Source organism: Catharus ustulatus, chromosome 7, assembly GCF_009819885.2.
Source record: "Catharus ustulatus isolate bCatUst1 chromosome 7, bCatUst1.pri.v2, whole genome shotgun sequence".
Taxonomy (NCBI): domain Eukaryota; kingdom Metazoa; phylum Chordata; class Aves; order Passeriformes; family Turdidae; genus Catharus; species Catharus ustulatus.
This window is the reverse complement of record NC_046227.1, coordinates 15,335,009-15,347,846: the sequence shown is the minus strand read 5'-3', so window position 1 is coordinate 15,347,846 and position 12,838 is coordinate 15,335,009. Positions and strand designations below refer to the sequence as shown.

The following is a 12,838-nucleotide window of genomic DNA, read 5'->3' as shown; positions in this document are numbered from 1 at the left end:
AGATCAAAGGACACATTGCATTTTCAGTGTTTCATAACCTGGCAATAAGGGATAAATAACACACAGATTGTGCATCCTTCCAGACTACACAGTTGTGCCTAGCAAAACAGAAGCAATACAAAGAGCAAAAAGCTACTCAGAGATTCTATACAGCAGTGACATGATTCCAGTCCTCTGCTTTCTCTGTATGCCCTTAACTCCCATTAACATGAGTCAAATATTCAAAAGTTAGGATTTCCTCAAACAGAAGTGGCCCAGAAATAGTGGCCCAATAAATACATTTGAGCTCCTTTTCTGTTTGTACTGTAAAACAGTTGCTAGGTTGTTTTTTACAGTGATTTCCCTTGATTTGATATTAGATGTCTTACCTGGTTTTCTTGCTGGTGCCACAAACAAATCTGCAGAAGCTGCTCCAGCCCTTGGCGTTGATGTCTAAGGAATTTGTCCAGCTGCCGCCTCCTGTCCTGGAGCATCTCCAGGAGATTGTCAATCTTCAAGCAGCTGCTCTGGGCTCCTTGAATCAGCTCTGCATTTGCATTTGGCCCCTCACTTTTGAATTCTTCTATGAATTGAGTTAGGTCTTGGCTTTTGTTTAGAAGAGCAAGTGACTTCTCCAAAAGTTCTGCAAGAACAGAATTTCATCAGGAAAAAACCCCAAAGTGCTTTGTGATTCTAGTACCATATTTCAAATATTACTCAAGTATGCTTCAAACTATCTATTTGCATACATGAACAAATGTATTTTCATACATTGCATGAGCATGAGTGCTTACTTTAGAAGATAAATATATACTAAGATATTTCAATTTTGACAGCTCTTATGTAAGCTTACGAAGGGACAATGGTGTATACACAAACATATACACACAGACACACGTAAAATGTACTGAGAGATGTCAAAACAAAACCCAGAAGTGTCACTGTTTTCTCAAAACTGAGTTCTTTTTGATGGTTTCCCAACCTGTGGGTAAGCTGAAATGGAATTTTGTACCCTACTTCCCATGTCAGTACCCTCTGCAGTTTTTCACTAGTGATGTAAGCTAAGTTTAGGTCTTTACATCCCTCACAGGCATTGGGGAAAAAGAGTTCTCACATCTGGGGGCTGCTATAAGTCAGGGGTATCAGGAACTCTTACCTTCTTTCTATAGTCTTTATCTAGACATGTTCAGGGTTAAAATTCAGTGGACTACTCCACTTCAAAGATCTATAAGTGACATGTCTGTCTTTGTTCCAGCTCCTTAAAGTCACATAGTTCAAAATCTATTTGAATAGACAATGATCAATGTTTCTAAATCTTTCAAATGAAAAGGGAATTTTTTTAGGTACTGAATGAGGAAGAAGGGGAGACAAGGCAATTTAAGGTATACATGAAGAAAAGTATAAAGTAATATTTGCCAGTTGCATATAAAACAAGAAACAACCTTCCTGAAACTTTGATCTTCCCAGCTGAGTACTTGTAGTGGTAATTCCAGGCAAAGCACCCTAAACCCCTGTCTTTCAGGTAGAACACTTAAGGAAGAAGCAGAGTGGGAGGCCTCCAGTTCTTCAGTCACACCAAGGGCTGACAGGAGAGATTAGTTTCCATTATCTCACTGCAACAAGCCTGTCCATTTAACTTTTTGCCTTCCAGAAAAGTGGTATTAATCAGAAATGTTTAACTTCAGGCCCTCCAAAATTGTACACACATAGAAATGGGTAAACAATTACATTTCATATGTTTTCACCTTTTTTATTCCATTTTGAAGTGCATTTGTGTCAAAAGTTTTTATTTTAATTCCAGAGTGATAAGCATTTGTGATGAACTACTTATCACATACTGGTAGAGTCAATACTTGGTGAGGGTTGCATTTTCAGCCACCTTTCTTTGAAGTGGGTAGATAGCATCCTTCTTGCAGGAAGCACTGTTTTTTATCAAATAGCTCAATATCAGCTTTCAAAATGCTATGTGTTTGAGGTAGAATAAGAAGTCAATAAATTGCAGCCACTTTCCACCCTCTGAGGGAAGGCTTATTGCCATCAAAACAGTCTTTCTCTGGCAAATAATTTCGTCTGATCCTTACAGTTATAGACCATCTTTTCAGCAGTAAATTGCTGCCAGATACTTCAAGTTTAAATTGGTATGCAGTGGATACTTTGTTCCCATGAAGATCAATTTTGAAGACCCAAAACCCACATTAGAGTATCTAAGTTTGATTCTCTATTCAGCCCCCCAGGAAGAATATCTGGTGTTCAAGGTAGCTAAAAATATTTTAGTTAGTGCTCCACTAGTGAATAATAAAGTAAAATTGATATTCTGCCAATTGTCACTAATCATACAGCAAAATTTGATTAAAATTACAGAGATGGAGTTTTAAGACTTATAAAAAATGCAGAACCATATGGAATTGCAAAGGTGTCTGAAGTAGCCACACAATGAGATTAGTTCCAAAATTTTTTTTCTCTTGTTGATTTGAATGTGCCACAATATGGTAGAAGGTGTTTCACATGGAAGCTTGAATAAAGAAAAAGAATTGATGTGGAAGAAACTTTACGGGAAAGGAATGTGCAGGAAAGCTGTTGAAGGGGAGATACAAGGGCTAACTTGAAACCAGGACTTTCACATCTTTCAGCAAGTCTGCTAAAATCTATCTCACCATTATATCTTTCCAAATAAATCATTTGCGTATTTTTTATAAGATTTTTTCTTTAAATATGCACAGAAAGAATAAAATTACTCCCTCAAGAAGTCAGTGCACAACCACATGCTATCAGGAGTGGAAAACTCTCTTTACCTTTTGTGTGATGCTCTTGTTGCAGAAGAAGTTCTCTCAAAGAGTCAATATTGTCAAACTCTTGAGCATTTTTCAGGAAATCTTCAACTTGGTCAATTTTAACAGCAAACTGCATTAAGAAAACAAAAGATAGGGAGAAGCACACTATAATTTTTGTTTGTTTTGTATAACTACATCATAATCTCTGTGTTATTGGGAAAGTTCATGAGAATTTGCAAATTCTTGGAGAAAGACATTTTTAGCGACTGCCAGATCCAGAGTATTTGTGACCTCTATGCACCTTCTAAGTGTTTTTTTATTTGAGGTACTGATTGAAAGATTTTAGCTGACACAATCTGTAATTACAGTTTGTCATTATGTGAATCATCTTTCCTACAAAGCCTCATGCCAAATCTAATTTCTTTGTACGATACACATTATCAGGACACAATAATTGGCAGATTGTTGATCTTGCACTTAGGGCAGTTAGTAATCCCATGGTTGCTTCTGCAACTTATAGGTAGCACAGGAATACTACAGAGACAAGTACAAATTTGGGAGACATCATGACTAAAATATTTCTTCAATCTACATCTTTTTTTGTTCAGCTTCATCCTGTACTATCTGAAAGGTGGAAAAGGAAGGATGCCTTCCTTACAATCCCAAGATTTTAACTCTTTTGTTTGCCTCAACCTTTAGGAATACAGTGAATGACATAAAATCCATTAAAATTACAGTGGTCAGAGTACGTGTAAGATGAGGGTGGCTTCAAAAACAGTTATCTGATTGAAATACAAACCTCCAGAGCATTTTCAAAGAACACTGAAGTAAGTTCCAGAAGTGCCTGTCGCTTCTCTAACATAAGGATGAGGGCATCCCATGCATCCCCAAGGGTGTGTGCCATGGCATCATAAACCAGGCTCTTCTCTTTGTTCTCTTCTGCAACCTTGTCTGCTTCTTGCAGCAGGTCCCACACCTTGTCTTCCAAAGCCTGAGAAGGAAATACACCAAACCAAACCAAACATTAGAAATCTGTACACAAAATCCAAGACACTGTGCTGATACTGGTGTCAGGAGATTTTTACAGTGGGTCTGTACAGGAGCCACAAACCTCCCACTCCTGCTTTATTTCCAGTTCCTAGTGATAGGAGTGTAGCTATTTCTGCATGTTTTATAGCAAGCTTCAGAATTTCATCCACACTTAAGAGGCAATAGAATTTATAAAACTCACATACAAACCAGAGTTAAGAGAATTTATCATGTTCTCTCTAATATTTACACTCTAACATAAATATTAACACAGATCTGTCTTCCTGGAAGTGGTAGCAGTGCAGATATTTTGATTCCTCTTTCATATGTCATCATATTACATTACTGGACATTAGAAGCTTTAGAAATTTGTGTGGTAATTTACTCATAAGATTCTGGTGACTACAATGCAATCCAGACAAGAGTGCTTTGACTTTTGTATTCTCAAAAAAACCCACACCTCAGTTATGTAATGTTTCAAGTGCAGTTTGCTGCATTGCTCAAGCTGGCCACCAAGTAATAATGCTCTACTGTCAAAATAATTCTTCTGTGTTTCCTTCCTTTTATAAATCTCACCACAAGAAAAAATAAACACTGGCACATTTCCAGTTTATGTTACAAATCTTTAGTGTGTCAGAAAAAATTATTAACATTGTCTGTGTTCTTCCCAACCCCTATCTTGGGTTTTATCATGAGCATGAATTAATAAAGTGTCACTTTCTTTTGTTATTAGAGTTGCTACCATATGAATAGCCAATGTGAAAAGAAATTTTTATTAGGCAATTTAAACGGCCATTCATAAACTACTGGATAAAAAGTTGGTAAAGTAAAGCACCCTAAGAGAAGCCTTTATGATGTTTCTTTCTTGATGAGGCATAAAATTGTTACATGCAGAACAACTCTGTAAAAGTAGTGGCATTCATTAATTATCCAACATGAGATATTATTAACATTCTAGACTGGTTCTGTAACAAATGTAACAGGAATTAAATGAGTATGAGATATTAGTAGTCTCTTTACTAACTCAACATCTTAATATCAATTATTGAGAAGCATGATAGTCATAACAATGTTGTCATGAAAAAAAAAAAAGAAAAAAAAGAGGAAAATACTCTCAGAGCTTTACACCCAAACTGCTTGTCACTAGAGGGTTCATTTTACCAAAATGATCAGACCACATTCACAGCTGTTCTGAATACGCTGTAGAAAACCAGACGACATCCAAGGTAGCTCCACATGGCATTTCTTGGCAAAGAGAAGCTTTTTAAAGAGCTGACTATTTTATATTTTGAAATAAAACTAGGTATGTTTTTATCCTAATATTACATCAGTGTCAACATATTTAAAAGACATTTCAAATGCTAAATCTTTCCTTACTACGCAAGATGAATGTTCACAAATGGTATAGGACACAGAACTTGATTTTCTTCTTTTAGAAGCCTTTTTCTGAACAGGTTGTTAATTGCCATTTACCCCTGACAGGCAGGTTCTGTTTTCTAGTAATTGATTAGCTGTGAGGCAAAGCTAATCCCTAAAATACAGAAAAAACTGGAATAGTTATCAAAGGTTGTCAGTCAAGCTTCCTTCGTCTTTTAAAATTCAGTTGCTATGAGATGAATTCAAATTCAATCAAAGATAATTAGAAGGTTAAAGCAAACCAAATTGCTGCATTTAATGAAATGCAAAACTAGTGTGCATAAAGTAACAAAAAAATAAAAGAATTATGAAACTGTTCATGTGTAATAGTCTTTTAATACTTAGAAATGATTAATAGAAGGTTTCAAATACAGACTTAAATTTTTCTTTAGCATGGATTGAATATGGTTCACTCATTTGAAAGGGGTCTATATTTTATTGCCTTCAAATAATAGCTTCTGTAATGCTACAAAAAACTTAATACAGTATCCCAAGAGTAGTCATGTTGTCTGTTTCCTCAGCAACAGAAAAAGTTATATTTTAAGAAGACAGACTAATTAAAAAAAAAAGAGATAAATACTTTACAGAAAACTACTTTGTTTGAGAAACAGTTCAAATACCTAAGATGGTCAGAGTGATATTGAGGTTTCATTGCCATGAGTTTAAAATTATTCTTCCAACAACCGTCAAAGCCACTAGTTACTGTGAACTTCAAAAAATTATCCTCAACTCTGTTAGTTTCTATATCCTACATATGTGAATAGTTTGTTTTTAAATGAAGTAGACTGATACTGCTGGTTTTCTACTTTTTCTCTTTGAAATATAAACCTTTTAACAACACAGTCAAGAATAATTTGGACAGGACTCTTCAGACCATCTGTCCAACCCCTTTCCCTAGTTACTCAAGGATTTAACCCATAAAGTCTTCTAAAAATGGAAACTCCAGAACTTTTCTGCACAACCTGTTCTAGAATGAATTTATTTTCCTGGTCAAACTTTTTTTTCCTAATATCTAATTGGTATTTTCCAAACTTAGTATGAGGAAAAATGTATATTTCCATCAAAAAAATAATGACTTATGGAAAACAAAATATTTCACAGAAACCTGAATTTCAATGAGGTTTTTATCAATTGGATGAAATTAACAGAGCTTTCCAGTAAAGACTTAATTATTTCAAGCACTTTTGGAATCTTGTGTTTCATTCACTGTGAACACAAAAAGGAAAAAATAGAAGAGTAGAGTTCTCTTTGGACTCTGAGAAGTTGGAATGAAGCTTGACAGTACAAGGAATGCCCAGCATGCAGTCAAAAAGGAGCTCCTGGAACTTCTGCTGCTGTCAGTAAAACCATGCCAGAAAAGCATTGCCCTAAAAACGACAGCCCGATTTGTATTAAATATCTGTGATAGGTCTGGTTCTAGCAACCCAAGAGGAGAGCTCTGGCAGTTCAAAGGGAGCAGGGCTGTGGTTCTGCAGGGATCCCGGGTGGATGCAATCCCAGGCTGCAGCAGGAATTCTCCTGCCTGCTGATGCAGCTGCTGTGCAGCCACACCTCTCCCCACTCCTCCTCTGGGCACTCCTCTGGCATTGCAGCAAAAACAAAAAAAGTCTTTTGTGTAAGTTGTGTTGGATAGCTCAGCTTTTGTATTTATTTGGTCCCATTCCATGATTTTGGGTACTTTTCCTTCTGTTGAAAGAGCAAGGAATGAGAGGTGGAAATTATCCTTTGCCTTTCCTCAGTTGTTGTACACTGACTAAATAACTTGAAATTTTCAGAGGTGCAAACCACCCTCCCATTCTCTTAGCACTGAGATGCTGCTAAAATTAACCTTTAGTTAGTGCTAAAAGGCAGTGCTGAGATTACACAACAGAGTTGTTAACTTGAAGCCCAGAAAATAGTCATAAAGCTACTTCGAGACAAATACTATTTTATGGGAATTTTGTTCATGCAAATATTGAAATTGATGACTGAGTTGAACTAACACTGAAAAAATATATTTATTACATTTTAACTTTTCCCTATTTTTTTTTTTTTGCTCAAATCACTTGCAAAAGTCAGCTCTGGTGTGATAAAAATGCAGCTGAACTTTGCTGCTAATTGCACTGCTGGGCACCTCAACCACTAATTGCCAATAATTCAAAAAATATTAACAAATAATTTCTTGCATAACAAAATTATTGAAAAATAAGCACTTTGAAAATATTTTTGCTTGAAATAACTGAAAGGTTTATTTAAAAGATATCAAATGCAAAAAATGAGAGTATTAGTGCTTTTTGAAGAATGTAATTTTCTAATTTATTTTTCTTGGTTATTAGCATATAAATTACTATTTTGCAATTTAGGCTCTGTGAATTAAAGAAAATAAAATAATTAGCAATCCTCAGGTTCGTGAGCCAAATTAATAACAATTATGGTTTTAAACTTAAGTTTGTGGGCTAGCTTCACTTCAGTTTTGTGGCTGTTCTGCCACAGTTTATCTCATGATAAAAACCAGAACTTTGGAAGCAAAAAAAGAATGCCTTATTGGGGATTTTACCATTGTTATGGACACACACACTTTTTTTCTTTTGTCCCCAGATGATGCAGTGAGTTTTAATATTGAGAGACTCAAGCACTAAGAAATCATGTTATCTCCAGGTAGTGCTTCTGTTGGAAAGAGGAGAATGGCAGAGAAATGTCTATGCAAAGTACAATCTAGAGCATTTTCCCTCCTGGAAGTTTTGTCTCAGGTTTTATAGGTTTGATTCTTCTCATTTTTCTTTTTAAATTGTTAAGAATGAGACATCCAAATGTACTTATACATATTTCCAGCACACATAAACCTGCTCAAAGTTACCTAAAGAATGATGAGGCAGATATAGGAAAAGAGACTTGCATGAAATCACAGAAGTTAATGGTTTCAACAAAACTGGAGCTGCTGGTACAGTCTGATTTAGCAAAACAGAAACAGAATATATTCGAACAGATGAGACTAGTGAGGGGAATTTTAGCTGGATGTACACATTGCATACATTTTCTCTTTTTAGTCTTGGTTTTAATCTAGTTCAACATTTGTTATTTCAACCCTATCAATAATAACACATCTGTTTCCTAATCTGTAAACACTTTAAGTGGGGCCCTTTTCAAAAGTTGTATTCTGCTTTTTGTTTAAGTAGTAGAGTGTTCTCAATTCCTAAATTTAATGGAACTAATGTAAATCAGTAATGAATATGCTAGAGTATATTCTATCAAAGCAAAGTATTTTGGAAATGTTTTTCCCTAGGGCCCTGAAGAGCACACACCAATTTTTATCACCATAATTCTGAACATTAAAAGAACTTTTAAAATGGTATAGAAGTTACTGTTTTCTCTTTCAACAAGTCTATTCCAATTACTGTTTAAAGATCCATCTGCCTTACTAAGTGCCAAAATGTTTGTTTGGGCTTTTTTAACCCTGTTAGCATTGCTAAGTCAAAACCAATTCCCTGAAATACTGAGCTGGATTACATTCCTTTTCCTCTAGCACCAGAAGTACTGTAAACTGATCACTGTGCCAGATTTTGTCCTTACTTACACCTGTGAATCTTCAACATATTAAACTGACAAAAGAATTTGGCCTGAGTATTTTGATTATAACTCGCAATAAATATACTGGGATGAGAATAACGAAGTTAAAAAGCAAAGGTGGTGATCAAAATCTAGAACAAGTAAACAGAAGAACATTGGATAACGCCAAAATGGACAACTATTCCATAAATTACCTTCTAAAAGTCCATAGGTTCATCTCTACTGATTACAAAGATCTATTTAGTATGAATCATCTAACTCTTGCCTTAAGCAGAACTAATTTCATGACTGAATCATTACTCATTCAAGAATTTTTGCCTGACCTGCACAAAAGTTTAATTTTGAATTGGGTTAGTCTAATCAGCAAAGTTAAGCATATGCATATCAAGTATGGGTATCTGTCAGGATTTATTTTCCTTTTTTTTTTTGTATAACAATAAAAAAATAAATGGGGAAACAATTCAAATTGCCCCTTATCCACCTTCACATAACTAAGGCATAATTCATTATCAAATGTTAAGTGGAAAAGAATCACTATAAACAATATTTTAAAAACTGAGAATCGATCTTGGAAAAACTTTTTACAATTGGATTTAGTGATTTAAAGCTGTGCAATTACTGACAAGTGTTAACAGCTTACTGTAACTCATAAATGGTCATGGCTGGAAAATGCACAGCCAGGAAGAATTATAACAACACTGCAGTCCCTTATTATCACAGCTCGTATTTTTTGAGGAAAAAGCAGTCATTTTGAACTTAATTATTTTATAGAATATTCATTAATCAATGCCAAATTTTGCAAGGACCACAGGCATAAAACATGAAATAATGAGTATTTGTTCCCAATGTATTTGGATGACAAGCATTCTTTAACAGTTTATGCATAATAAATTTTCTGATCTGACTTGATAGTAAAATGTTATTTGAAACTGATTTTCTTATAAGATGAGAATTACTCTGTTTCTTATTTCCACTCTTTAATTTTCTTTTTGAAAATTAGGAGAAAAATAATCAGCTTCTTCCTGTGATCCGTGTGCAAGAAGTCAGATAATTCTGAATTGCTCAAACAGGACACAGCAGCTTGTTCCAAGAATACCCAAATGTAGCATTAGTGACAATAAAGATGAGGTTCTCACATTAAAAAAAAAGGAAAGCAAAACCACATCTCTGTAGGATTTGGGTATTTTTCTTGAGTTTGGGTGTTTGGTGGGTTTTTCCCATAATTCTATTCTTCATACTCTTCAAAATCCATCCAGTGCAGTGTATTAGCTACATTCTCCATATACTGCATTGAATTACCTCACACTCACTGGATATTTTAATGATTGGGGAAGCACACAGTCATTGGTATTGAATAAAATACCTGATCCTATTCAAATAGTGTTTGTTCTTTCAGATTCCAAGTTTAGGTAATCCCCCCAAAAATTAAATAGATAAATTGCTGTTCATAGCTTCAAAGATGTTAGAGGAATTTGTTTGTCTACATATACAAAGTCAACCTGCCCTATGAAAACATTAAAACATTTCTTTTTAGGTGGCTTCTGTCAGTGTGAAACATCCACATTTAAAATTATTCAGTTCTTTCATGCAAGCCTGTCACTCGGCATCCAAATGCCACTGTTCCCATAATCTGCTCTCAGGAATGCCAAAATCTGATTTTAGGACTGTTACTTGACTAAAATATTCCTAGATCAAGACAAGCTGTTTTAATCTTACAGTATCATTCCCAGTGCAACTTACATCAGTTAAGATTAAATTACAATGTTTGTAGACTATCTGCTTCAGACTTAAAAGGGGCTTACTTGTGTTCACAGCTGCTATAAAATAATCAAACTTTTCACAACTTGGAAATTGAAGAAATAAAAAAATTAATTGACATTCTTTTATATTTAGCAGTTACTGAGGGCAATCAGATTTTTTTACTTGACACTGGTGTACAAAGTAGAAAAGCCTGTGCCTTTACTGCTGGTGTCAGAAGCATATTTTTCCTGTGAAGAATCCTAATTCCCAGAGAATGATAGAATATCCTGAATTGGAAGGAACCCACAAGTACCATCAAAGATCTGATACACTGACATAATTTTTTCTATGTGGAGTTTAACCTCACCACCATACTGCAGTGGGAGGCACAGGCAGCTACATCAGCTGCTGTACCTGAACTGTAATGACTTGAGGAATTTTTGTGGTCGTATCACACATCTTACCTTCAGCTTGGATAGGAGGAATTCATGATCTTGAAGTAGTTTTTTAGTCTCATCTTGATTGCTGCCAATTTCTAGTATATTCGGTGTTGATTCAGCTAGCTGAAGCTTCACCCACTTTCCACACTGTAATAAGCAATTGCAGCCTTCAGAACACACAAGGTTTCCTTCATTTCTTTACTCACAGATTCTCAGCTCACACATACTTTCTGTGTGTGGTACCACGTACACAATGAAGTCACAGAGAATGCAGCATAAACTTCATTTGAAACAGGCAACAAAATCCCAGACTTGTGTTAACCAGAAGGTGCTCCAATAATGATTTTGCCCATGAGGAATAAAATTAACACAATGACCCAACAATTTTTGTCTGACTTGTGTCCCCTTTCAGCTGAAGGTGACACAGACACTTCAGTGAATACGGTGGGTGAGAGGGGCAGGCAGAAGTAACAAATACACATCACAGGAGATGCAAAAACCATAGCCTCAGCTCTTATTTCTACCACATAGGACCAGTGTACCTCTGTACTGAACACAGGGAACAAGACCTTGCATGAGTAGCAGCAGGGACACTCAACATTTGGAACAGGAACCAAAGGATGCTGATAAGGACCGAAGCTGTGATGTCACTGGCAGCTTGCATGGTCCCACAGCACAGAGGAAAAACAAATAACTTCACCCTCAGCTTGAGTCTCCTTGCAATGAAATGACCCTCCTGCAGCAGCACACCACCGCACGGGAAGGGAGAAATCTGACCTGAAAAATCCTTCCCACAACTGAGGTTGTGAATAATCACCTGAATTAAGGTGATAATGAGTTGAGTTGTCACCTATTTTGCATTACAAACACACTCTAATGGCTGAGGCTAGCACGTTTTCCAGGTCGCCTGGAGAATGAAAAATCAAACTGACAATAAATTCCAGCTGGGATTCATTACCAGCATCCAGATTTACTCCCAATGCCGAATTTTATGCCCACTGAAGGTGTGGATTCCAGCTCACAAAACGGGCATTTCGGTGGTTATAAGCACTGTATTACACACAAGGGCTTTACTGAAACACGTGGGACTGTGGATTCACAGCTTTCAAAAATAACTACTCAGTTTTATGTTTAGACTCTTTTTTTTTCCCCCAGAAAATACCTCATCTGTGGAGTTTGTACAGCCACTTGTGTAAAGTTATTGCTGACTACAGGTTAAAATAACTCAAGGAGGTTTAACTACAATCATCATGCTTTAAACACATTTTTATGCCATTCTTCATTTAACTCTTTTTAAACAGAGTAAGAGGAATTCCTTCCCTCCAAGACCCTACATATTTTGACCAAACTACTTATCCCATTTAAAAAAAAACACCAACAACCCAAAACCCACCAGGAGTAATTGTGAACAGAAACAAATGTTAGCTTCTAAGAAAAGTCTATTAGATATTGATAATCAAATGGCCTTGCTGTATCATTTTTTGCTAACTGCTTGGCCCAGAACATTGACAGGGCTGTTAGGGAGCAGCAGCAGGACAGGAGCAGCCATGCCAGCAGTTACTGCCTTACCTTGAGCACAGCTATGACAATGCTGGCATCCCCAGCCTGCACAGCAACTGAGCTGACTGTGGTTGTGGAAGGCTTCTGCTCCTCTGCCATGGTGCTTCACAGTGGGGCTGCATCCATCCAAGCAGCTCCCTCAGGGTCCCCTGCTCGCTGCAGAAAGCACCAGGGTGCCTTGGATTCATTCAGGGAAACGGCTCAGCTAACACTGATTAGTCTGCCAAAAGGAAAGAACAGGAGGTTAAAAATAGACAACTCCATTGAGTTTATCATTCTTGAGAGAGGTTTGACACACCCCTAGTTTGGTAGCATTAGGCTGCCTGTTCTTTTTTGTCACCATCTGAAGTGTGAAGG

At 36.3% G+C, this 12,838-nt stretch overlaps 1 protein-coding gene across 1 annotated transcript in view; it reads right to left on the bottom strand.

Moving 5' to 3' along the window:
• The window catches only part of CCDC141 (coiled-coil domain containing 141), a 58,510-nt gene extending 45,930 nt beyond the window's left edge, over positions 1–12,580 (bottom strand). The window contains 5 exon segments of the mRNA XM_033064699.1: positions 369–622; positions 2,772–2,880; positions 3,550–3,741; positions 10,946–11,068; positions 12,491–12,580. Coding sequence (XP_032920590.1) covers positions 369–622; positions 2,772–2,880; positions 3,550–3,741; positions 10,946–11,068; positions 12,491–12,580 — 768 coding nt within the window.
• Positions 12,581–12,838: the final 258 nt, after the last annotated feature.